The 27,587-nt window shown below is 41.1% G+C and overlaps 2 protein-coding genes across 5 annotated transcripts in view; both read right to left on the reverse strand.

The window, feature by feature from the left end:
• Nucleotides 1–2,918, reverse strand: part of galnt14 (UDP-N-acetyl-alpha-D-galactosamine:polypeptide N-acetylgalactosaminyltransferase 14 (GalNAc-T14)) — a 191,590-nt gene extending 188,672 nt beyond the window's left edge. Inside the window, exon 1 of one of the 2 annotated variants that reach the window (XM_078274174.1) lies at nt 2,487–2,918. In XM_078274174.1, coding sequence (XP_078130300.1) covers nt 2,487–2,654 — 168 coding nt within the window. In that variant the 5' untranslated portion in view covers nt 2,655–2,918. Of the gene's footprint in view, nt 1–676; nt 864–2,486 lie in introns of those variants that run through there. The other variant, XM_078274175.1, reaches the window with a different exon arrangement.
• Nucleotides 2,919–12,838: 9,920 nt separating this feature from the next.
• zfand3 (zinc finger, AN1-type domain 3) lies at nt 12,839–27,256 on the reverse strand. 3 transcript variants are annotated; one of them, XM_078275033.1, is made up of 6 exons: nt 26,699–27,255; nt 20,019–20,059; nt 15,837–16,028; nt 14,426–14,491; nt 14,143–14,313; nt 12,839–13,059 (listed from the first exon to the last, which is right to left on the reverse strand). In XM_078275033.1, exons 1-6 carry the CDS (start codon nt 26,764–26,766, stop codon nt 12,905–12,907), a joined length of 693 nt encoding a protein of 230 aa, XP_078131159.1. In that variant the 5' UTR covers nt 26,767–27,255; the 3' UTR covers nt 12,839–12,904. The 3 variants fall into 3 exon arrangements, with proteins under 3 accessions (XP_078131159.1, XP_078131161.1, XP_078131162.1); XM_078275035.1 differs by lacking the exon at nt 26,699–27,255 and adding an exon at nt 21,288–21,357; XM_078275036.1 differs by lacking the exon at nt 15,837–16,028 and having other exon boundaries at nt 26,699–27,256.
• Nucleotides 27,257–27,587: the final 331 nt, after the last annotated feature.

Genomic DNA, 27,587 nt, shown 5'->3' on the forward strand with positions numbered 1-27,587 from the left:
GTTTTTTCTGTTTTGGTTCAAATATTTCTCTAATTAGAACCGATCCTGTTTTAACTATGTTTGAATAATATACCACTGTACCAGAAGGGCCTGATTTAGGTTTCTTTCTTTTTTTTAATGAACAAACTGTGTGCATGGTAATGATGATACAAGGCGGTCTGTACCTACCGACAGATGCTACAGTTTTACACTGGGTGTGAACATTTTAGGATTAAGTTGGCAAGTCTGTATTTGTTAGTCGAGGTGTGTGACAGCATGTGTGTCCTGACTTGAAAATGTTGCACTCACTGACACACACACATACCGACCGTGCTGCTGAATGAACAGAGATTCTCTCCTTGGCTTGTAGGCTCAGATCTCACGGAACAAGTCCACACAAGACAAGACTGTTTTTTACCACCAGATCAGCTAAGTGGTTGCAGCTGTTTCTACGACTTCTACTAAAGCACTTTAATTGCATTTTAAATTTCACATTTGAGGCATTATCTGATCAATTTACAATGAGAGCAACAGCAGATTAAGCTTCAATGCCTGAATTACCCACCATTTGAAAAGCACCTCCTACTCATGCAAAATTAAGGTGACCCTCAAAATTATGACAAACAGAAACTCCTGTTTAAGAATTGTTGCTGTTTTAAGAGCTTTGTTGACACATACTTATTATACTTTTACTTACTGGCTTCTCTATTTCACACAAATATCTCACTACACCGCTCTTCCGCTTCCTTCACTGGTTACCAGTTGCTGCACGCATCCACTTCAAGACACTAGTACTTGCATACCAGGCCACGATCGGATCAGGCCCAGCCTACATCCAGGACATGGTCAAACCTTACACCCCAGCCTGTCCACACCACAGTAACAGAACTTCTTTATGACCAAATTTCGAACCGGCTCCCTGACATGGTAATCTGCGCCATGTCCTGCCTTCTGCACGCTCTACCCAGGCCCAACCCCTTGCCTAACCAAACATAGTATTTCCAGTAAGTGAAAACTTGACACGGACAATCTCCTGTGTTTTACATGTGCGAAAGGGAAAATCCAGAAAATGTCGGGACCTGATTCGTCAGACATTGTCGAAAGTTCATATGGTAAAACCTTGAAAGTTTCATTATTCAAGCAGAACACGCTGCTAACCTTCAGGAGTGAGACCTCATACCCCTCTTTACAGAAACTCACCTCCTGTAGCATACAATAAAATTCTTAGATGGGCTAACACTGTCTGTAGTTGAAAGGACTGACTTTATAGATGTATGTCCTGTATCCCTGTAAAGGCATATAGTGTCTGTAATTTAAAGTAAGTAGCGTTTATATTACTATGATATTTGTATGTCCTCTCATCTCTCAATATTTCCTACAGAAAAGTGTTTCTACAAGATGTGGCTTGTTCAAGGATTTGTGTGTTTGTCGTTCAATAAAACAAGGTATGAGAGGCAGGATCAATACAATTTATCCCACCAGCCCCAGTTAACATGCCGCAGGTCTTTTGCATACCAGACATCCTGCAGTGCACACTGGGCGCAGACACCAAGCCGGGTCGAAAATGAACACAATTATCTTCAAAAAAGGAGCCACAGCAATCTGATCAGGTTTTATGATAATAGTCCCTGTAGTGGATGCATGTGTATATTATAGGAATAGCACTTAAAAGTATTATCTTACGAAATAAAAAAAAGTTGAGTATTACATCCCTAAAGAGCCACTACTGATATTGTGGATTAAATATGAATATCCTGTGATGGCATACATGTAGGAGATAAATGCTCACTGATACTAAAGATAAAACTAAAAAGGAAATACAAATTTAAAGTTACAACATAGCAGATTTTCTTTTAATTTCCATTGGGAGCTGACAGAAGAAATACGAGGAGGAAATACTACATTACCTGACTAAGGTTCTTTTTTTCAGAAGGGAATGTAGTTTTTACTCTTCTGAATTAGTGATTGAGATAAAGATTGAGAACTCAGCTTCATTAAAAAGTCTTTTAAAATAGGAACTCCTGCCATTTAAATTGCTTATCTGTGCCAATTAGTTGCACCTGAGCCAACTACAACAACTAAACATACATTAACTCGCCCATTAGTTACTTTCATTAAATGCATTGTACTGCCAATTTGTTTGATTTCACTCAATTTCAAATACAGGAGTTTTTTTGTTGTGGTGTTGCTACATTTACTCAAGATTTGAATACTTTTTTCAGCATTGACGACACACTATCCATGAGGTTTAAGACTACACCTATCCCAGCCAAATTACAACTCTTTATAGGGATGTAAACAAAACAAAAAATGCCATAAAACACCCACCAATGTCACTATAAACTCATCATTGATGCACTTCGGGATGTCATGGGTTTACTATAGGAGATACCGCTTGCAGTGTGACTGATGTTAACTCCACAGACACAGTGGAAGTCCCCACAGGGATATAATGGCATCTTTTCCTTCGTGCACACACAGTAGGAGAGGTGGTATCTCTACTTCACCTGGTTGGACGCTGTCTCTCCGCCTCCCGCTACTCCTCCTCCTCCACCCCCTACTCCGGTACCGAGCTCCGGCAGCCTCCTCCGGCTCAGCACCAGCAGGTAAACCAGCGCCCCCAGCCACACCAGCACCGCCACGGCCACCGCCAGCCTCCGACAGAGACGCTTCATTTTCCGGTCAGGAGGAGCCGGCGGCGCCCGCTGCCCGGCTGCTGTCAGAATCCCATTATATAGAAGCGAGAAAACAAATTAAAAAAAAACAACCAGACTAAACCGGACAACCTCCACTAACTAACACACTGGTCGGCCCGTTCCCGCCGACGGTAAAACACTGACTGCAGAGCGCGCTTTCCTTCACTCACTCTCTCTCTGTCCCTCAACTCACAGAGGCTCGAGCGCTTCTCTGACACGCCTGACGGCCGTATGCGCGTGCGAGTATGTGTCTGTGTGACACAGTGTGTTTCGCTGAGGGAGTCCTGGACCCTCCTGAAGGTTTGAATGGGAGAGCGTGGAGCTCCACCTGCCGACACCCACAACTACTCCACTAAAGTAGAATAGATGACAGAAAATCACCGACAGAGGAAACAGAAGACACTTCAATTCAAATAACTATTTGTCCCCGAGGGGCAATTAGACAAAAGCTAATCAACAGAAATTTAAAAGTGACTATGGATTCATATTTTTTTTTTTTTTAAATCAATCATGCCAATAATCGTTTTCAAATCTTTGGGCATAGGCGCCACAAGAAAGTGAATGGATATTTCTTTTGGACTGTTGGTCAGACAAAGCAAGTAAATGGAATCTTACTTTCTTGACCAAAATGATTAATCAAGAAAATAATGGGCCGATTAATGAGAAATGGAAATATGTATTAATCGCAGCCTATGACAAAAGGCAAAAATAAGAGTAAAAGTGAAATATCTTATCTCTGTAGACTAAAGAAGGACCCCCCCCCCAACAAAAAAAAAACCCAGAACAGTTCAGATTTCTTCTGTAGATGCCTGTCTCTCTAAGAGCACTGTTTTTATTTGATTTTAACCAAAATCTAAATTAACGTAGGCCATACATTTCGATCAAAGACATGTAACATTAAATACAGAGGGATTGGGGGGGGGGGAGAGTGGAAAAATAAGAAGAATGCACAAAAAAGAAAGCATTGATCTAGTGTGGGTCAATATAGCACACATGTATTATTATTAGTATTAGGTTAACCTTGATCCAGTGTTTTTATTTAAATTATTTAAGTTAAATTAAGTTATTTTATTATTAACATTGGGGTACTGGATCAAAACTACTCATGTCTTTGGTGGTTTTCTGCCCATGGATACTGACTGAAATCAATCCAGTATTGCCATTGATTTTCTGTGTGTAGACTGAGGAGAAAAGCTAAATAAATATGCCTGGGAGAAAGAGAGGAGAGAAAAGATGGAGAGATGAACTGAGAAGAAAACAGGGGTGGGATAGGAAGAGGAGGAGAGGAAAGATCTTGTTCTGTTGCAGTCACATGAACAAGCAAGTTGACAAGAAGAAAACACATTTTATCTCAATAAATTATCAGACATACCACTGGTTCCATCTCAACGTTATTCATTAAATATGTGGATCCAAAATAAAAATGATCCTCATTAGAAAGGTGAATCCGAGTTGAAATATCTTTACAGTCTTAGCTCGCCATCTAGTGTTTAAGCAGAGTAACTGTCCGTTCTCTGTCTCTAGACAGAGGTACTTTATTGATCCCAAATGTGGAAATGCTGGTGTCACTGACATCAATTTTACACATTTGCATGTACATGTGCATTGTTGTTTTAAGTGCAAACTGAAACACGCCAAAGGCAGTACCTGTAATTACATAAATGCACACAAGCAAGGAAAACACTCTTCGATGCAAACACTGGAGTGGTTGACACAGAATGTATGTTAACACCTCCAGCATTGATACACGGTGAGTCATTTGAGATTGTTGACAGTTTTACACGTTTAAATTGTTCAAACCATAATTAACGTTCACGTCAGCCTCCTAGTTATATGGCAGAGATCAGGAATTTCTGACAGTGACGTTATCTTGGTAAAAGATGAACTACAGAAGTGTCAGACCTGTGGCAAAAAGACTGCAAATATCTAATATCTCCTATTCGATCAATTCAGCTGATCTAAAAGGAGCTATACAATGTTTGCATCTGGTTTCACGTGTGAACACATATGTAGAGTAGGTCATTGATTTAAATGATGGCTAGCAGTGAGGTTAACCATCTTGGAATACTGCGCACACACACACACACACACACACACACACACACACACACACACATACACAGAGACACAAAGACAGACACACACAGACAGACAGAGACAGACACAAAGACACACACACACAAAGACAGACAGGCAGACAGACACACACACACACAGTCCATGATCTTTTGAATCTGCCCGCAGTGCAGGCCGCTCCTTCAACTTAATGGCTTGGTTTCTACTCTGATATGTACTGTCAGATGTGAGACCTAATAAAGACAAGTGTGTGTGTGTGTGTGTGTGTGTGTGTGTGTGTGTGTGTGTGTGTGTGTGTGTGTGTGTGTGCCTTTTCAAATCATGTCTAATCAAATTTACCCCAAGTGGACTCCAATCAAGGTGTAGAAACATCTCAAAGATGATGAAGAAAAATGGGCGGTACCTAAGCAAAATACGTTCATAACAAAAAGTCTGAATACTTCTGTCAACGTAATATTTCAGTGTTTTCTTTTTTAATAAACTTGCAAAACATTCTAAAATCCTCTATTGGTCTTGTCATTATGAGTTACTGAGTGTAGATTGATGAGACATTTTTGGCATAATGCTGCAACATCAAATGCACTTTCTGAATGAACTGCAGTTCCCTGTACCTTTTTAGGTGACTTCCTTTTGTGTTTGGGTTCATCAGCATTGAAGATTATTGGAGAAGCAGCCAGCAGAGCACTGAGCAAGAAGATGGAGATGTGGGGCTGAATCCCTGCAGCAACAAAGAATAAAAGGAACAGAAAAGAAAAAAAAAATAGTGCATGCATTTAAATCAAATTTAAAAACATAGGTAAGTCCAAAAAACATGACTCTACAACTACAAATCTACATACACAACGGTAACAATCATGCTCGGGCCCGTTTTGGTTCTGTTTCCAAAGCCCAATGGTTAGCAGTGGTGTAAGAAGTACTCTGATCCTTTAGGCTACTTTAAAGTAAAAGCAGCAATAGCACAAATACTCTACTAAAAGTAAGCATTTAAAACCTTAAAAAAATAAAGTATTATCAGCTAAATGTGTAAACGTCAAGTAGGCTAGCCTATAATTGCTTATAACATTGTGGCATAACGGTGGTTTAGCTTATTTAAAAGAAAATTCATCTTATTTTACTAAAACACGTCTTTTTATATATTGCCTTAGGTTTCATTTAAAGTCTTTGTTTATAAAGCATTATAAATTGCTTTATGGTTGAAATTCGCAACACAAATAAACTTAGCTTGCCTTAAGATAGCTTAAATCAGATGAATTGCTAACACTGAAATATAGCTAGCTAAATGTTTCACGATTTTTTTTAGATAAACTGGTCCAGTATTTGTAACGTTTAAATTTTTTTCAAATGTGTTTTGTAGCCTACCTGTTGACACTCGGCCACTGTATTAACTCTGTGAAGAAGGTTCACTTTCATGTACCACGTTTTTTAAAGGGGGGGGGACATTAGCTATTTCGCAGTTTTGTTTTCTGTACGTTATTTTACGATAGCTGTTAGCCTCAATCATAATTTAGCCCAAAAAAAGTGCAGGTGTGTGGCCCCGCCCCTTCAGTAAACTGCAACCAATGAGATTCATCCAGAATGTATTCAGTAGCTAACAACTCTTACTAGCTGGAAGTGTTGACTGGATCTGGCCGTCATCCGTTGCTAGGACTTATTCTAATCCAGCAGTACAAAGTAAACTCAAGTACAATACTGAAGTACAATTTTAAGGTATTGTAAATTACTTGAGGATTTACATTATATGCTACTTTATAATTCTACCCAACTAAATAGCCTATTTCAAATGAACACGTCTGGAGGAAGTTCATATTTTAGGCATTATACACAAACTATGATGAGTTTATCAAAGGATTCATTAAGGATTAAACCAACAATATAAAAAGAAGTTAAAATGAGTGCCACCTCGACCAGCTACGTCATTTAAATGATGCCTACATGATATATGATATGGCGATACATATAACACTGACAAGGGGCATCCAACTTCCTCATGAGTACTTTTACTTTTGATTCTTTTAATTACATTTAAATGCCAATACTACTTTTTACTCCAGGATCTGAATAGGTCTTCACAACTATACTCCTCCATGCTGACTTCAGTGTTGAGCTTTATATCTCATTCTTGCTTTAGTTCACCAAAACAATCAACTCAGGGTCCATTTACTTGCTTGCTCTTGAGCTTTCTACCATAATACACAGTTCTTATATGCAGTTTTTATGTTATGGTTAGGATGTGCTTGCAGGAAAGATGAGTTTTTGCTATGAATGATGGGTGAGATGTATTCGGTACGTGTGTGTGTGTGTGTGTGTGTGTTGTGAGATGAATTTTAAATATATGTGTTACAATGATGATGCACCTTACTAGAGTGGCTCTACAATTTCATTGTACTTAAATGCAATGACAATAAAGGCATTCAATTTAATGTTGTGTATTCTAAATAATGTATTAATTAGTATAAGCTCACTGTAATGACTAGGGCTGGGTATACCGCATTCAATACTTTTTAGGCACTGACCGAATTGCCTCTAAAGTATCGAGTATCGAAAAATGCCTCGTCATTCAATACCTTAGGAGTAAATGTCATCAGCGTCAGTGAGCCAATCAGCATGCATCTACCAAGATCTAATATTGTCTGTGATTGTCTGTCTAACTTCAAACGTAGTAGAGCCACCCAGGAAAAACTCTACGTTACACAGAGACGGTGCTCACGTAGCAGGAGCTGAAAAATAAATAATGTAATGTGAAATGTAATTTTGTTATGTTTTATAAAATTGGTATTGAAAAAAAATTATCGTTCAGGAACCGGTATCAAAGTCACAGTATTGGTATCGGTATCGAAAATATTTGAACGATACCCAGCCCTAGTAATGACGAGGCTAAATAATGTCCTCATATCCCTTTTTTGGTTCTATATTACAATAGGAAAAGTCAGGCGACACTGCAAATTTCATTGAGACATTTGCGAGGTAACCAAAGTAAGTCCTCAACAACAACAAAAACCCTAAAATTATAGTTGATCAATCCTGTTGGGATATCTGCTAAAGCTTCAAACTGTGACCTCTCATTCTGAGTTACGGTAATTTATTGATCATTACACCCAATCAGCAGTATTAAGGCTCTGACACACCGACCCGACGGCCGACCGTCAGCAGAAAAGGCAGTCGGACTGATCAGTCGGCTCCCCAAGGTCCAAAAAGGGCCTCGGAACACAGCAAAGCGACGCCGACTTGAGCGTACGTTCTGTGCGTGCGCGAGACGTAAAACGTCTCCATAACAGCAGGCGGCGCTAATCTGTATTGTCGCCCAAAAAATTAAAACCGGAAATGACGGAACATCTCTCTAGACCTAGTAAACACAGAGCACGCTGTCGTCAGTCATTCTTTAAATCAGAGTGTGTCGATAGTAGTCAAGAAGGATCGTTGTTGTCATTACTTGCTGAACGGAAGTAAATACGATGGCTAGTCATGAGAAGATACTGGCGTTGTCAGCTCTCGGGCTTCTTCTTGTAGAAGAAGCACTGATTCGCTAGTCAAGGGCTAGCACTCCACCAATCAGATTGGTCCTTGAGTCCGACTGCCCACCGGCCGATTCAACAAGTCAAATCGGCCAAAATGAACACAGACGGTTCTTCCGACTGACGACGGCACAGAACACACCGAACAGACTCGAGTCACCAACCTCGCCAGACTGTCCGACGGCTGGTAATCGGGTTGGTGTGTCAGAGCCTTTACAGGCAAATTCTGCCACCTTCTAAGGGCAGCTTAGAGATACTGAATCGGGTCTTCTTCCTCTTGCACTGCAGGCCGATAATTTGATATTTTACAACATATCATACATATTAACATATATATTGTGTATCAAAATGTGAACTTGAATACAATCACAGCATGAAGAACAAAAACTATGGTAGTGTTAAAGTGATGGTTCAGAGTAATTTCACCCTAGGCTGCTTGGCACCTTGACCTCGAGCCAAACAACCCCCCCATAAGCCTTTTTTCCCCCTTGTTATAACGTTGGTCGAGTTAGCGTTATCAGCTGGTTAGCTTAGTGCAGGCGCTAATGGATCCACGTTTGTATCTCGTAAATTACCCCACTAATAATGCCCGGAATGATACCAAACTTCTACAGTAGTACAAATAGTTTCTGTACATATAAAATGATGCATTAGAAAGTTTGTAACTACACCAAAGTATGTAATAGTAGTATGCAAGTACTGCGCAATAGCGCAGTAGCAGCCGAGGAGTATCCATCAGGCAAGTGTTATTTAAATATACTTCTGGTGTAGTTACAAACTTTCTAATGCCTCGTTTTATTAATACAGAAACTATTTGTACTACTGTAGAAGTTTGGTATCATTCCGGGCATTATTAGTGGGGTAATTTACGAGATACAAACGTGGATCCATTAGTGCCTGCTCTAAGCTAACCAGCTGATAACGCTAACTCGACTAACGTTATAACAAGTGGAAAAAAGCTTATTGGGGGTGTTTGGCTCGAGGTCAAGGTGCTAAGCAGCCTAGGGTGAAATTTTTTCCGAACCATCACTTTAAGATCATGACCTACATGCGTTTAACGCTGACATTTAAGCTATTATTAATAAACTGATGGATATGCTGGCATTCTCTTCATGATTTATTTTCAGAGAAAACCATGTTTCAAACAAATGTTAATATAGGAGAAAAAAAAGACAGATCAATGCACACAACACATCCTCTAATCCAGTTTATTTTCCTTAGCAGAAAATGGAACACGATAAAATTAAAAGGAAAAAAAAAAATAGGACAGAATTATGTTCTTGCTTTTTTTTATACATTTAACTAAATATGCCACTCTATGCTAGGGTGTAAGTAACTCAAACTGATATAAGGTTAAATAATTTTTTTTTCTCTAAAAAGGTACAGAAAGATATTCCATTTCTTCCATCTCTCATTAGCACTCAAAAAAAGGAACAAGTTTATTTTCAAAATATCAAAATAAGAACCAGCTACGACCTTTTCTCCAAAGCTCCCTTTATCCTTCGCTGTGTTCTCATTGGGAAAGACGAGAGGGTTGGGGAGAGGTGAGGGGGAGCAGGAACAATAGCTTGTGCATGAGGATTAGCATAGTTAAGTGGTGTCTGGTTATAAGGGCTCTCCACCTGAATCAACTTTCCCCAAAGATAACTTGCAAAAAAAAAAAAAAAAGGACGCTTTCTGATTTTTCTGCCATTTAAAAAGGAAATCTACCGTTTCATGTTTCTCCAAATTGAAAAAAAAAGAAGCAAAATATACAATTCAACATCATCAAAATTGCATTTCCAGTGATGCTGCAAAGTACATTTCATGGAGATACCGTACCTGTATTAAACAAAATCACAACTTATACTTTTAATGCACCTACAATGTGCGCTAAATGCCAAACAATTGTTTTTTTTAAATTTGCAGAAAAAAAAAAAGAAAGAAAAAAAAGGTCAGCTTCTGCAACGTCACAAACAAACAAAAAAAGTTGATTTTGGTAGAATACACCTTTAGGAGAAGAAGGAAGAAAAAAGGTGTGTAACTGAACAATATGCACAGCACAAAGTCCAAGCACTCAGACTGCGTAGGCCGATTTGGAGCAGGGTCGGAAACAGTGACCAAAACAAATGTATGAAGAGAGGGAAAACCAACTCAATTTAAGGGTTCACGTTATGTCTGCAGCCAAAACCAGCTGAGACATCGTTACCAAAGAGCAGTTTGAAATCTGTGATGTCAATAAGATGTACAACCTCCACAGGGTCCGACGAAAAGAAAGCCCACGATGGACCACTGGGGTTCTTAAGTTCACGTTTGCTCTTACACCTGGATGAGGTTCATTAATAGCTTAACTGAACTGGAGCGGAACCAATCACAGTTGATTGCGTTGCAGAAGTGGCGAGTTAAGAGTCCAGCTGTCCAACTCGGTTTTTATTTTTGCTTTTACGTGTATTACGACATCAAGTTAACCAGCTTCTGGTTAATTCCCCAGCCTTAAAGGTGCCCTGCCACACGTATTTCATTTCTTTGTGGTAATGTCTGAAGTTCTACCATGGACTCTGTAACATTCTTTTGTTGAAAGAAATGCCTTGGTTACCTTGTTTCAAGCCATTCTAGCGTGGTAGCGTAGAAAGCCTGCAGGAAGACTCAGCTCGATTTGTGGCAGTTCTCATTAATATTCAACCAGCTAAGCTGCTTGACTCTGATTGGCTAACAGCTAGCCAATGAGAGCCTGGCTATCAGCATCCTTTACCCAGTGCAACTGGGCGAGCTCATAGTAATGAGCTCAGGCAACACCACGTCAGACTGACCAGCTTTTGTAATTGGCCCGATTTCTCCGCTTATTTCTTTTCAGTGGAGCTGACAGAGGAGGTAGCAGCTAATTTTCACATTCACGACATAACACAAACACATACGGACCTAACATATTTATAAAAAAAAAAAAAAATTTAAAAAAACGCTTTTGTGTGGGAGGGCACCTTTAAAACCAATGTTCACTTGTACTGTGTGTATCAATATTACATCACTGATTTAAACTGTGGGATAAAACTCATCCCTCTTCCATTTAGTGAACGCTCACTGCTAGCAGAAATGAAGCCCCTGGGCGGCAATCAATGTGAAGAAAAAAGAAAGAAAAGAAATTATAAAACATTTCAAGATTATTTTTTTTTTCTCCCCAGATCTGAAAATAAAAAAGGTCACCTTATCCTATCCACCAAACACAAAATAAGAAATAAATTATAGAACAATTTAAAAAGGGTAGTACGTAAATGGATGCATTCACTTTAGCACTCTTGACTGATCGTCTTCAACCACAGACACACTCAGCGATAAACTTTGTTTTTCTAAATGAATACATGGCGTTTTGGTGAAGAACTCTTCACCTGAATACAAAAATTCAGTCGCATTCCCCTTTATGTAAAACAGTACTACTCCGTAAATTGAAGGAGAAAAAAAAGAAAGGGAGAGGGAAAGAGAGAAGAGGATCTGCTACACAGAGGATTTATCAGAGTGATTCTTGTCCATTAGTGTGGTATTTTATTATTTTTTTTTTAATATTTATTTATATTTTTTTTATTTTTGTCATAAGTCCATGTGAGCAGAGGCAGGGATTGGCTGTATTGTCCTCCACGACGCCGTGGTTAAGCAGTAAAAACAGAGCTAATCACCATGACGGCCACACGGGAAAATAAGAAGAAAGAAAGAAAATAAAAATCAAACCATGACAGCATCCTTGGGACTGCCTCACATTACCACACTCAAACCTGCACAAATACACGGTTGCTGGTACCATGCACGAGCAAAACACGGTTAGTGATGCTGCACCTGGACCTCAAAGTTGGTGGAGAAAAAAAGAAAAAAAAAAAAAAAAGAAGAAGAAGAAGAAGAAGAGTAAGGCGGGGTTACAGGTTTGATACTCCAACCCCTTTATGTCGACCTGAGGAGTGGTCGTGGGATAGAGCTGGACCCCTCACCCGCAACCAAGAAATGGGGGAAAAAGATCAGCCAAAACAAAAACTTTGTCGAATTGACAATCCAAACGGATCAGTTCAGCCACACGTTACAACAGTTCACCGTCCATAACTTTCTGTACTGAAAAAAAAAAAGGAGCGTGAGCCAAGAGGAAGAAAACGGTGACAAGAAACGTGTGCATAATGTACGACCAACTGAATCCGGCTTTGCAGCGTCCATCCTCTGAAGACTGAGGGGGGGGGGGGGGGGGGGGGGGGGGGTTGGGTTAAGGCTGTGTGTGTGAACATGCGATACTGAACGTGGCTCTGCTGAACGGCCACCAGGCCTCCCCCTGTTGGCCCCCCGAGCGGCCTTCGTCCAGAGCCGAGTCCAAAACAGACGCTCCACGCAGGAAATCAGGACATCAACAGGGCGGCGAACAAACGCCGATCCAGAATTCTCAGGGTCGGATGCAGGATGTTACAACCGGTCTCTCTCCCCCTCTCCCCCTCCTCTTCTTCTTCTTCTTCTTCCTCCTTCCTTCCTTCCCCCCCCCCCCCCCTCCCTCTTCCCTCCCCCCTCCCACCATTTGTCATTTCTCCTTGCTCTCCTTCCACCTCCTCCTCCATCATCCTCCTCCTCCTCCTCTTCCTCCTCTTCCTCCTAAGCGCCTCATCTTAAACTGGATGGCCGGTCACGGTGCGTGGCCAATCAGGAGCACTCCTCCCCGATGCGTTGGCACGAGCGGCCCACCTTGCGGTCCAGCTTCACCATCTTGAGGACGGCCTCCTCGCGCCCGCGGCCCAGATGGTCGAACAGACAGTCGTGCTGCTCGGGGAGACGGTGGAGCATGCAGAACACATAGCCTGGGGGGGGGAGAATGCAAAGCAAAGTGGTGAGGGAGGAAATGACCCAAATAAATGCTCCGTCCTAAGTCTGCACCATATGAGGGAAATATGCGATGTGCAATAAAAATCCTTGATTCTCTTTCGCGATATGTGTACTGTGCCAGTTAATGACGATTTAAAAATGGATATACTGTGCAGCCCTACTCTGTCGTTTCCGTTTGTATGAGAGAAAACATCACATCAATGGCTTCACCTCAACACAAACGTACAAAAACCAAACCTCTTACGGACTTCTCACTGATTTGCACGACTTTGCTCGGTCAATTTGAAGAAAAAGTAACAATAGGTCATTTCCAAAAAATGATCCTGAATAAAGTGCAGCTCGGTGTATTATCTGTATACCTGTGGATCCTAGTGATTCAGAAAAGGTGTTAAAACTACACTCGATACATTTCACGACAGATGATGGAAAGCACCAAGTGTAATTATGGTCAATTATGGGTTTTTTGTGTTGGTTAAAAGAAAAATATGTACGTTTGTGTTGCGTGTTGAGGTAAAGCCATTAAGGTGATGTTTTCTCTCATACAAACGGAAACAGAGTAGGATTGCATAGTATATCCATTTTTAAAATCGTCATCGCAATATTAACTGGCGCAGTACATATCGCGAAAGACCGTAGAATCAGTAGAAAACTGCATTTTAAAATGTAACTGTCATTCTTTCTTTAGTGCTGACTTTTATATTCAATTCGATGTTCAATTTGTTCAATAAAAGAACGTTGAACATATAGCAATTATTGTATTTGAGCAGAATAAGAAAAAGCAGCAGAAATGCTGCGGAAACTGAGTACACTTCAGCATCCGTTTATTTATCGCAAGTAATATCGTCATTGCGACATTCAACAACGTTATCGCATATTTTCCTCATATCGTGCAGCCCTAACATGTAAACAAATCTTTTAACAGCGTTATAAAATATTAATAAAGCAGCTGACATTATTGCTCGACACATTTGTAACCACAGCGGGGGAGCCGAGTCAGGGAAATTGAAGCAGTGGCATGAAAAGTGTTGATGAAAACACGCTGATGTGTTGGTACTGACCACAGCGACAGGAGCCCAGTTCCTGCTGCACCAGCTCTAGTTTGGTTTGGCAGCGAAAGCAGCGCCGGCGGTTCTTCTGCTTGGGCGTCCCGCGGGACTCCTCGCTGCTCCCCTCCTTCTCGTCTGTCCGTGGCCGTTTCTCCGGCGTCGCCTCGCTCTCCGAGCCCGACGCTGAAAGCAAATGGCAGGGTCAAGAAAGTGTGGGTGGGTGGGTGGGTGGGAGGGGTGGGAGGCGGGGGCAGGTCACACAGGGCTACAAGCTGGAAGAAGAGGCTCACTGTACCTGATTCTCGTGGACGTTTTGTGGGTGTGCAGAGTGTGCCTTGGGCTGTTTCTGTGGACGACGTGCCTGCAGATGGAAAAGGAGGAGGCAGGATGTGAAATGTTCTCTTCCCGCACCACGCCTCCATGTTACGGAGCACTAAGACCAAAAGGAGCAGCCCGGCAATTTTCCGTGGGGTGGTGGGGCGTGGCGGTAGTGTCATTTAGGGGTGCACGATACATCGACTCAATATCGTTATCGCGATATCACGTTGCGCAATACTATATCGAAAGTGTCGCGATAAGTATGCAATATTTTTTTAGATTTATTTTTATTGTTTCCAATATGTCCTGTTCTGTAGACATGGTTGTTATTTATTGATTAATGTTGTACCAGTCCAATATGACGAAGAAACTTTTTTTAATTTTTTTATCATTTGTTATTAATCTATTTTGATGCGTTTTCCCATAACTTTTGTAATTCAACATATGTTTAAAAATATTGAAATTAATATAAATATCGCAATATTCATAACCGATATCGCAATATCACATTTTGTCAATATCGTGGAACCCTAGTGTCAATCAAACGGCCCATTTGTGTGACGCCCTGTTGTGTTCTTAAACCGCCCAACAAAGCACAATTAGACTTCATATACTTTATTACAATTACTGTTTTCCGTCAGACCGTTTATAGATTTTGACGATTTCGACCGCACCTGAAGGCAGCTTTATTTCACATGAGAGAGAGAGAGAGAGAAAAAAGCCAAGCGAGTCAGAGCGAGTGCTAGGTTATTGCAGGAAACGTTCAGCTACTACACAACCTCTCGGGCAGTTAAGTGCTTGGGTTTCTTTCTTTTTTTTTACCCTCATAAAAACTTTCTTGTGGCAGGGATGTAGCTGATGTAGCCAACGCATTTATTTATTAATTTCCAACGGTAAACGGTCAGTTTCACTGGAACTCCTTTAGTAGGTGTCCTGTAACACTTTATTTATGGACACCCTGCAGCCAATCAGAATAGAGTATTCACCCAGACCATGGTATAAGCAGAGATGTTTTCCTGTTTACTGTACGGGATTCGCACACCACCTCAAACCATAGCTCCAAACACACCGACAAGTCTGATCTCCGGTTACATGACTGGCCACCGCAGTTTGATGTGGGATTGTGTTTCTCCAAAAATTGAGTCGTCTCAACTTTTCGCCGCAGGCCCGCTGTGTTTTTTTTTGAGTGCCACCCCTTATATATTTATATAAACCCCTGATATATGGGCGCCCGCTCTACCAACTGAGCCATCTGGGCGCCCAAGACCTGCATTTTTGCCGGATGGTCTGATCCGCCTTAACGTTTTTAGTTTAGGGCCTTTTTCACCAGAACACACAATGGATTGTTTTGTTTTTTTAAAGAGCGTGCGTCAAGCGTCCCATCTTACCTTCCCTCGTGCTGGGAAACGTGGGCGAGGGCTCTTCGGCTGACGGCTGCTCGGAGCTAGAGGCCGGCGACGACAATAGGGATTGGCTACTGCTACTGCTCGTCTCACTACTGAAAACGGGCGATTGGCTACTCCCAGTGCTTTGGATAGGCTTGGAGGTGCAGTCCTCGCCCGGCTGCTTCTTCTGGATGTCTGTGGTCAAGGACAGTAAGCAAGCAAGCAAAGCATGAGGAAATGTAAAAATAGGACGTGGAAATAGAAAGACAAGACAAGAGAGGGAGGAAGAGAAGAGAGACGGCACAGAAACTAAGTCAAAACGCTCAAATCTGGACTATTTATGGTGTGTAGTAAACCCCAAACTTCCTCACACTGTCTGTAATAACAAGTTATATGCCCAGCTCTAACAATATTGATAATATTGCGTGTTGCTGTAGCGTGAAAAACATTTATGTATGAATACATAATTGAACCCAAGTTGTTGGTGAATTTTTGGTGGGTGGTTCTTTGCCTACAGGAGTGCTCTGCCCAGAGCAAAGACAACTTAAACATACTCCGTCTTTCTATATCCTTTGCTTTTTCCTGTCCATGAAATGGTTACACATTGGATTACACAGTTTTTCTAACATGTTACAGTTTCCTAACGTGTGACTCATTTCCACTTTTAGCAGATGTGAAACCATGTTAAGATAGGGGATCTAGTAGCTGCCTAGCCTTTTGGTTTGAGACATTAAGTCACATGTCAATGCAGCCGAGTAACAGAACAGCTCGCCTGCCTTCCTTTGTTGTGCATTCGAGGAAGCTCCAACACTAGTTGACAAATCGGCTGCTTTAAAGCATTGAATTCACATTTTTCACAAAATCAAATTGCCCTAAGCAAACATGAGTATTTGTCAGCACTGGCGTATGGTCTGACAATGCGAGTTAACATTCTGGGGGGAAAAAATAAATAAATAACGCTGGGGCCTGTCTGTATTTCTATAAACCAATCACAACCGGCGCCGCTAAGCCCCAGATGCAGCGACAGCGACCTTTCAAAATAGATAGCGGAAGGGGAGGAAAATCCGGCAATGCAGACTATGCAAAGGATGACTTGAATTAAAACCATTTTGTCGGTTAAATGATTGGTCAATTAACAGAAAACAAAACGGTAACATTTTGTTCATCATCAACTCCCTGGTTCCAGCTTGTAGTTATCCGTCTTTGAAGATAGTAAAATTGAATATTTTTGGGTTGGACTGTTGGTCAGACAAAACAAACAATTTAAAAGACGTCACCAAACTGTGATGGCAAGTTTTTTTTGACATATTCCCGACCAAAAGATTCCCTGATTACATAAGAAAGTAACAAAAAATGAAAATAATCTTTAGTTGCAACCCTAATGCACCAACCCCATCTCTTTCCTCTAACTTCCTGTCAGCTTTCTATGGTCATCCGTTTAATAAAGATAAATCCAATACCCCCCCAAAAAATGCCTTTTCAAGTTTTAGAAGTCTCACTAAATGCGCCAAATAATTCAAAAGTTTTCAAAAAAAAGTACCTGCTCTCAGCTGCATAACCACGTGGCTTTAAAGCAACACTATGTAACTTTTCCCACTTCGGTCCCCCTACAGGTTGGAAGCGGAATTGTCCATTACATTACATTGTCCAGTTCATTAGAACTACAGATCCGCTACCTGATCTAACAAACTTGCATAATGTAATGTAATGGACAATTCCGCTTCCAACCTGTAGGGGGACCCAAGCGGGAAAAGTTACATAGTGTTGCTTTAAGTTAACTTTGCCAACTGAGACATGATTTGTTGAGATAAAGACACCATCACCTTGGAGCTTGACTTCGTTCTGACCCCCCTCTATATAATGATAATCTCAGACGATATCGATCCATGGGGATGTTGTCTACTCTTTTCCCTCCAGGGAGGGTGAGGGAGGTCAGCCTAGATTTGAGTTTCTCCTCCACCTGTGGGCTAACCCACTTCTGCTCTGCCTCCATTACTCATGTGTATTGAGTCTATTCTGAGCGCTGCTGCCTGTCTGTGATAGTAGACTCAAAAGCCGGGCCCTTAGGTCCTCGCTGTCTGCCGTACTCACTGGTTGCCATAGCCACCGACAGGGCTGCAGTGCAACCTCAACCCCTCCTCACAAAACCAGACTGGAATTGTCATTGACAAAACTTAATGCATAACTTGACATTTTCAGACTTTAAATTTGAATTTGAAAACTGAATGCGATAACCACATGTATTGGTCTGTTTCCCCAAAAACAGATGATTCTGCCCTTAAAACACAACTACTCTTTACTAGGAGGGGGGGAATCAATACAGCATAGTATCGTGATTCTTTCCCCCATAGCAATACTGTATCGATACAGACGCCAAGTATCAATCTATTATTATATTATCAGTTTGTCTGCTTGACAATACCATTTTCCAGCAATAAAAGTGAGATGAACAGAGAAATTTATCTTTTTAGATAAAATAGATACTGCCAAAGTTTCGTTTTGGGGACCTCATTTGAAATTGGGAAAAATTTGAAGTTTTGGGGGGGGGGGAAGGTAATAAATTGCAATAAATCACAGAATATCGTATCGTGACATATCGCGATGATATCGTATTGTGAGGCCTCTGGTGAGTGCCACCCCTACTCTTTACCCAGGTTGAGTTTATTGTTCAATATCCTGTATTCCTTTATGCAAGCCTTTTACCAATGTCCCCCCCCCCAAATGGATGGCTGAATGGATGTTTCATTTTCGAGTGAGAATTTGTTTACTTGTCCTTCCATTTTCCTAAAAAGGACTTCTTAGCATTGTTAGCATTCCTGACTAACATCAGCTGGCCACACCTAGCCTCGAGCTGCTGCTAGCTGCGACTCTGGCTGTAAGTAAAAACAGTTCCACATGTCAAGAGGCAACCTAACAGAAATAAACCGGGGAAACAGCTCCACTTTCTTTTCTTTTTTTAAATGTGACAAGCAACCAGCTGAAAGTAAGACGTCAGCATTGGGAGACAAGAAATTGAATGTCCTCTTCTGATTTAAATATATTACTCGGTAACACTTTACTTGAAGGTATCGACATAATCGTGACATGACACTGTCATAACTATGACATGACACTGTCATGACCGCGTCATAAACGTTATAAACAAGTCATAAACGTTTATGACTTCTGTCATTAAGTGTCATTCGGTTTTTGTCATGACAAGTTGACATTGTTTGGGTTGTCTTGGTCATGACAACTTGACATGAATCACAGTGACATTACCAGAAGTTGTCTTGGTCATGACAACGTGACATAACATTTCTTTGGAGTGTCCTTATTAAGACAACTTGACGTTAAACAGGATGACATTATGTCCGGTTGTCGTGACCACGACAACTTCTGGTAATGTCACTGTGATTCATGTCAAGTTGTCATGACCAAGACAACCCAAACAATGTCAACTTGTCATGACAAAAACCGAATGACACTTAATGACAGCAGTCATAAACGTTTATGACTTGTTTATAACACGTTCATGACAGTGTCATGTCATAGTTATGACAGTGTCATGTCACGATTATGTCGATACCTTCAAGTAAAGTGTTACCTATTATTCTCATAAGCCGGCATAAATCTGGTCCTTTGCATCAGTTAAAAAGGTGAACTATGCGTTCCTGCATGACGTTACTTCTGTTGACGTTCCAAGTAAATTTCAAACAAAACAGAGCAAGCTCGCCCCTCCCCCCATGTTTCTGTAACTGTCATGACTAACTGACTAACTGTCACTTACCCCCACCCCCAACCATCTTGTCGGTGATTGGCTGGAACGTGTTTGTTGTATTTTGGTGCCCATCCTGTCCCTCTAGTGTTTGTTTGACGTTTACGACCCCTGTGTTGTCTCCCGAGACCAGGCTTTTTCACTGTTTATTCAGGGGACAGGCAGCTAGCAGATCAAGGAGAGATGCCTACTATTTGAGATAAAAATGAATTTGCGCTGAAACCATGCAGGAACTCATAGTGCACCTTTAACTCCGTAGACAAGGCAAATGTGTACATTTAACCCAATCATTTTTCCCCTGTCTTTTTTTTTTTTTGGCTTACTTGCCTCAAGTACTGCTTTACCTCTAATATATGTGCTGTAAAACAAAACTGGTTTTTAGAATCGAGGAAGGAAACCAAATGGCAGTGTGTCCTGTATTAACTTACCAGCAAAACATTTGGAGCAGAGATTCATGGTTTCACTGGACCTGAGGAGACAGGGGAGAGACATTAATATCATTGGCCACCTCACACGTCCAAGCCTTGCCTCTTCTTATTACAACCGTTTCCACAACATACACATTTTCTGATACAAACCTAAAGTGAAATGCTTTTAAATTTGAAAAATAATATCATGCCATGTTGAAAATAAAAACAAAAAAAAACTGTACACAAATAAAAGCACATACTGTAATTATGCTAAATTATGTGGAGCATCAGTTTCTGGCAAAACATAGTTAACAAGTTAAGACTTTTGTTTCTCCCCCCCCCCCCCCATTGACCAATACCTGTATCTATTTTATGCAGTGTGGCTAAACAGAAATGTGGAAGACAAATGCCGCTTTCAAATATTAGTACTAACAAACACCGGTAGGACCTTACCCCGCTCTTCCAACATCTCAAATGACAATTATATCACATCCTGAGAGTCAACCCATAACATCTTTCGTAATCGCTTCTAATGTTTCATTTCAGCAACCCTGTCATTCTAGCAATTCTGGGCCTCTGTGTCAATAAATTCAAGGCTGGATGACAGGAAATCTCAGAGGACGGGAAGGCAAAAGGCTGTTATGGAGACACTAAGAATCACTTACAGACGGAGCATATGCTTGTAATAATTTGGATTTTATTTTTTTTACTGTTGTTATTGATTCATTTTCTGTCAATAGATTTTTTTTTTCTTCCTTCCAGCACTACTAGTTTCATGCAAGCAGAGACACAAAATGTCTGACAGGCAAATCAAGGCCATGTCCGGTTACATATTGGCGCAGATGGACTGGATCTTTCTGCGGTCAAACGAGTCAAATTAGGAAAGGTTTAGCTACACTGTCACTCACTAATATTGGGTTTTGAGCTCAAATCAATGCCGTTATGATGATTTGACGCCCATAAAAATACCTTTGAATATGCAAACAATGCATACATCTAAAAAACGATATGCCTGAAGTCAAAATCGGTCTGGAACGGCCTCCACAGCATGCTAGCAATACGCTCAAAGTACAGCCGGCATAGTGGAGCTCAGCGTAACAAAGGCTAGCTAAAGATGACACAAAGTACAGCTTAGTCTGATGAAAGCTGAGTCCAGACTGACAACAAAGAGTTGAGCCTAACCAGCTTGATTGAGGTGGGTTGAGGTTTGGCTACACTGTACTCGAATGCTATTTGCTGCCTTGAGGGCGAGGGGGTAGATGTGTAATGGATGCAGGTTTCACTTACAGAGTTAGGTCCTGCAAAGGCCTCTGTCAGTCACCTGTTTCAGTCATGGCTGCACAGTAAGCCAGCCTACTTAGAGAATTTTCAACAAAAACAGAGTATTTCTTTTAAAAACTTTTTTTTTTGCCATGATTTTACTGTGGCAGAGAACCACACGGACACAGGGAAAGCATTGTCATTTACACAGTTCAATAAGACTAAATACTAAGCATACTGGAATACTGGAATTTATAAACTGGCTGAACCTTTGCTGGTTTCAATTTTTAAACTGCGATTTTTATATTATTTAAACATGGAGCGAATAAAAAAATTAAAAAAATGTCGGTCTCCTGGTTTTCTTGGTGGTTGGTGGTACCTTTTCCTACAGGTATGTCCTGTCTTTCCCTCACCTTCTGGAGCACTCTTTAATGTTCATACCACCACAATACAGCCATTTCTGTCAGCTGTGAGCCCTGTCAATGGTACAGAGGCTGGAACTCCATAGGGTATTCAGATCATTGTTCCTACAGGACCTATATGACAAATGCAGTGGAACAAGCCTGCACAGACTGGGTTTGCCTTCACCAAGGAGGTAAGGTTTTTTTCACCTGTAACAGTCAGTCAGTAAAATATCTCATTATCTATTAATGGATTCCTATTAAAAGTTGGTAGAAAGACAGGCCTTGGGCAAAGTAACGATTGATTAGACTTTGGTGGTAACCCCAATCGGTCATCATCCTGGAGATACAGCCTCAAGAATTGCCAGAGAGCTGAATAAGCAAACTCTCTGACACAATGTCAACAAAAACTGAACATGGGAGGCTTCACGGACAAAGCCGTTATTCCAGGACTGTTGCATTCATTAGTACATGTGTACCTTGGCCTGGTTGACACCAGACCCTTCTCAGTTGTAACTGAGAGTGCGTCTGGGGAAGGTTCATTCACAGCCCATTTCCAAAGGGGTGTCACCAACGGACGCCGCTCAAATGCCTCTGGGCGCAATTGGATAGTCCTTCAACCAATCAGACCAACGAGCCGGGTGACGTAGCAGCGTTGTTGCGCTTCGGTGGCCGCCATGTTAATGTAAACAAAAAGCTGCTCGCCGTCGCAGCGCTTTCGTCATCGTGCAAATTTGCCGAAGTTGGTCAGGGTTTTCCCAGGCTAGAGGTACCTAATAAACTGGAAACTCCTGACCAATGAAATGCATGAAGGGTGATGACATAGTGAAGTCTGCATGCCTTTCACTTACAAAAAAATGCCATCTACAGCAAATAAAACTGATCATATTGGCTCTCTCTGGGGAAAATGTACAAATAAATATGTAAATATGCTACTAATACGGCTGGGTATAGATACTAGACACCTTTAAAAAGGTATCGACCGAAAAAAAGACATTTATATGGTTTTGCTCACAGCCAATCGCCGCAAACGTTCTCCAATTTAATGCAACGCGTGATTGGCCCACTCCCGCAGCAGCTACAACCCATACAGTCTGTGGTGTGGTGTGTTCAAGCGCCAAGTATTTCATGGGAGTTGTACAGTTTTCTACTGTTGAGTTATGTAATAAATATTTTAATAATAATTTGCACACTTTCAAAATGTAATCATGTAAAAAATCTGTTGGATGGGGAGGAGAGGCACTGACATTTTACGCAACTGAACGCTTCCATTCACAAAATGGGCACCAGATAAAGTAGGAAAAAAATGTATCAAAAGGAAATAGTGTATTGGTATCGTATCACTTCAAGGGTACTGGTATCTTCATTTTTTAACAATACCTGGCTTTAGCAACTTAATGCTAGTCTACATGTAGACTACAGTCTGTTACATTTGGTCTTACCCATTTTAAGCCCCAGTCAAAAAGAAAACCAAATAAAAAACAAGTATGTTTATTAAGCTTATTATTCAGCAACCATGAGTCCAGACTCACAAATACAAGTAAACAATGTTGACTTCCGATTTACTTACTGACAGTGTGAAGCTACTTTAAAACCTTTTTTTCATAAGTACAAAAACCTATTAAAGAACATGCAGATGCCTACCCATCTCCTTATTGAATTAACATGCTAATAATTATTATAATTAAGTAAGCATTTACAAAAGATCTTTAGCTAGACATCAAACCTGTCCCGTCCCTGAACAAATGGCTTGAGGGTAGGGGTTTAATGGTTATGTTATAGCAGCTTTCTTACTATTATTTTGTATAATAAAACAGATGATATTGCATAATGGAAGTGAACGAAAGAACACAGTCAAGTACATTTTATCAGTTGGCTCTCACGAGTAGTATAGAGGGGGAGCGCAGCACAGAGACTCCGACTGTCTCTGGAGCCAAGCTAGTGCTCCATCCCACGAACGAGCTGCATTCACATGCGATGTAACGGGAATTTTAAGCTCGCTGGAGTGAGTGCTGGAGTGTTTTTGCAGACTGTGCCTTCTGGCCACAAACTGTCAATGGACGAGTTCGCCGATGGACTTTTTCTGTGACAACAAGAACCAACTGTACATGTGCAAGAGCTCAGAATGACTTATTTCTTTCCAGCATTTCATTTTTTTTCTCTGCAGACCCTGTCCCTTCTGCTCCTGTCGCTGTACATTCATAGAGTCATACCAGGTGGGATCATTTCTGCTCCACAAGGATTTTCAAGTGGATTAGTTATGCCTCAGCCCACGCCTTTCCATTGATTTTGATTTCATGCTCCCTCTAAGCATCACTTAATGTCGTCAAATGTGACTGAACAACAGAATCCACAGGTTTGGGGCTGATGAAAAAGTGTTATTACGACGCGATATAAGGATATGCTCGAAAACGAGGGGATTTATTTGTTCTGAGACATAACATTGGAAAAACCATTACAAAATCCAAGAATGGTGAACTCGAAAATACTATTTCTTCACATCGGATGTCCAAAGAGCAACGAAGAGGGATGATCGTCTGTCACTGATGGTTTTCACAAAAACAAAACCGCATAACGCAATCAAAGTGTCAATACAACCACAACGCAACCAGATTTCAAAATAAAAGTCAAGCAAAACAAAAAAATGTTTACTCAGTGTCCACATGCAACGCAAAAGTAATTTGGAGACCATTTAATATCAGAACAACCTGGTCTTTAATAAAGCTTAAAAAATACAAGACGGCAAATAAAGAACCTGAATCTCTCCAAATAAGGCAACACAAAATTGAGACAAAATCTCTTTTGTGCAGCTATAACAATAATACAAAAAATATGCACTTTACAGCAGGCAAATCCAAACTCTAGCCAAGAGGTGTTACAGAGTGCCCCCCCCCCCCCAATCGCCTAATAGCCAACAGAAAAAGTGCCACAACCAAGTCAAAGATGTTGTCGAGATGCTTAAAACACAACTGGTTTATCAGATAGCAGCATGCCGAGTGGAGAAAAAAAACAAAGCTAACGAAAAACAAGCCTTTAACCTTGGACCCTGGAAAAAGACTGTACTGAAGCTAAGAGTATTTATTTATTTATTTGTTTTAATCTTTCTCACATTTGCTCAGATGTAATGTTCTATTTTAGCCAACTGTTGATATATCCCTACCGGCATACATGACAGCCGATATAGAAGCGGCGATACGGTGGAGAAATATGGGCCGATGTATTGTCATTTGATTTCTTTTAATTCTCAAAAATCTACAAATCGGTCTGAAATATCAGTCGGGTTATAATGCTAAACTACCTTAACTAACAAACAAACAAACAGATTTTCCCCCTCAGGTTACTGTTCCAATCAGGCGTTTTTACTGATTAAGACAGCTTAACAGGAGCGCCTAGGTAGCTCATTTTGTAAAAGTGTGCGCCCCATGTACAGAGGCTCAGTCCTCGCCGCATTGGCTGCAGGTTCAATTCTGACCTGCAGCCCTTTGCTGCATGGCATTCTCTCTCTCTCTCTCTCTCTCTCATGTCTAAGCTGCCCAAAAAAAAAAAAAAATCTTAAAAAACAGTTCAAAGAGCAAGTACTATCGCCTACTACATCACCTAGTGTAGTCTTTGATTGAAATTAAAACCTGTGTACTTTCAGCACGTTTGTGTACATCTGTTATTATTTTAAGCTTTTGGAAACTAATATATTTGCGGAAACACTGAATAATTGTCACTTAAGAAGAACATTAAGAAGACTGACTACTAACAATGCCTATTAGCACATTGTATCAATCCGGCATTACCTTAAATTAACCATATTCCTGCTAAAACCAGTACACTGTACGTCAGTAACACTGCCAGGGTTAGGGGCTACAATCCATGCTTTAAAAAGAGCTCCTATACTGACTCTAATCCTTCAAAATGCTAAACCTAACCTTATTTAAGTATCTCTCTAAGAGGCCTTGAGTTTCAGTGACATGTGTGGAGAGGCTGTGTGGGACAGGACAGCCAGCAGCCCTGGGCCAGGTGTTATTCTGAGCCGAGCTGAGCCAAGCAGGGCCATAAACGCACACAACGCTGCCATTTTTGACACCTGACATTGACAGGTGGGTTTACTGGTTCCAGTGTGCTTACTGGACACCACGAAATGAAGGCAATTGGGGGGGATGGGGCTTGAGATAAGGAAGTCGGTATGTTCTGTAAAGATAATACCTCAAAAACAGGGGGGGGGGGTTGTATTTCACACAATAGTAGTAAGCTACCACCAGAAGAGGAATCGCTAATATTAGTGTAATGCAAGTATTACAAGGGTTTAGAGGGGGGTCTGTCGTGGTCAGTAATGAGATAACAGTCATCTTATCTCTGCTGCTTTGGAACAACACCCATATAAAAAGGAGAAGTAAGCAGTCTGTCATGTTTGAGTGTCGTTGTTAAATCATATAAAAAAAAGGTTAGATGTAGTAATCTCTCCCCCCCCCCATGGGGTAACACCATAGACTGTTGGTAACAGACATCAGTGAATCACATCCGGTATGCAACACACATCCACCACTTGACAAGACCGTATGTAAAAAGGGTGTCAAATAACTCGACAACTGGCTAACAGCACTTTTCGGTTTGAGGGGTTATACCTAGATAAGTAACGTGTTCATCGTTTAGCTAGCTAAGTGCTGCTTTTTCTTCGAAGCGATTCAAGAAAACAGGGCAGGTTTAAAAGGAACCTGCTGGCAATAAATCATTTTCTATCTCGGGTACGTCATCTCCTGGTTCACAAATTGCCTTTAAAACACGATATAGCACGATGAAACACAATAGCCGGCGTTTAAAACGACGAGAGTGGGGTTGTGAACTTAGGAGACAGTGGAAATGTCGGTAGTTTTCAAACTAGGAGGTGTATTTATTAGCTAACTTCCCAACCCCCCACCCTCGGCCTGCACAACAGAACAACAACAATGGGTTTGTACTAGTTGAACCCGTTGAGCTAATTTCATCCGGATTTGCCTTTCAGTACAAGACAGAGGGTTTAATGTAGTTTATATTAAGATTAACTCTTACCCCCAAAATCCACAGGGACATCGGGGAGGTAGACTCGGAGGTTTGCTTCGTTCACTGGTGTCTCCCATGACTTCCAACAAAAAAAAAACCGATAAGGAAACGCGAGGTTGGGGATGAGTCCGGGGCCTGGTCGTTCAATAAGGAAAACGATCCACACTCAAGTTAGGCAAAAAGATAAACGTCCTCTTTCTTTTAAAGTCCACAAGTCAGCGAAAAAAGGTGGCGAACTCGGCCCTTTTCGGCCTCAAAAAAACATCCGTTAAGTCAAACAAAACGGCTCAGTTTAAACTGGAATAATTGAACGGCACTCAAAGCAATCAGCTGGACGTTCGGACGTTACGACCGACAAACGAAAAGAGGGGGGCGTCCCGGTGTTTTACTCGACCCTAAAAAGCTTAGAAAAACAGCCAGCTGTCCACCGATACAGGTTAAATACGATAATGGCGATGTTAAGTACGAGTGAGAGTACCAGAAAAGAAAAAAACAAATAGATTGAGGAAGGCCTTCCCCTCTTCACTGTTAATGACCACCCCTATTCACACGTCGCTGATACGAAGTATGCTGGGCCGGAAACGCGTCCATCAAACCAGAAATGTCAATATTGCCCAACGAATTGAAGCCAAAACAGTGCAACAAAAACACACGAAAATTCAACATTACGCGACTAAAACCCAATAATAAGTACAAAATATACGTTTTATGTCGCTGTATTTACTCAAAATGGGTACAAAGGCGGAATGTGCAAGGATTTGACTAGCTTTCATCACTATAGTCCGTTTTACCTGATTACAGTGAAGACTTAACTCTGTAATACCTTTGTATTTAAAAGAAAAGAAAATCAACTTGAAATAGGATTACATCACGCATACTAATGCAGGCGATTACCTAA

The sequence above is a fragment of the Sander vitreus genome, chromosome 18, assembly GCF_031162955.1.
Source record: "Sander vitreus isolate 19-12246 chromosome 18, sanVit1, whole genome shotgun sequence".
NCBI lineage: Eukaryota > Metazoa > Chordata > Actinopteri > Perciformes > Percidae > Sander > Sander vitreus.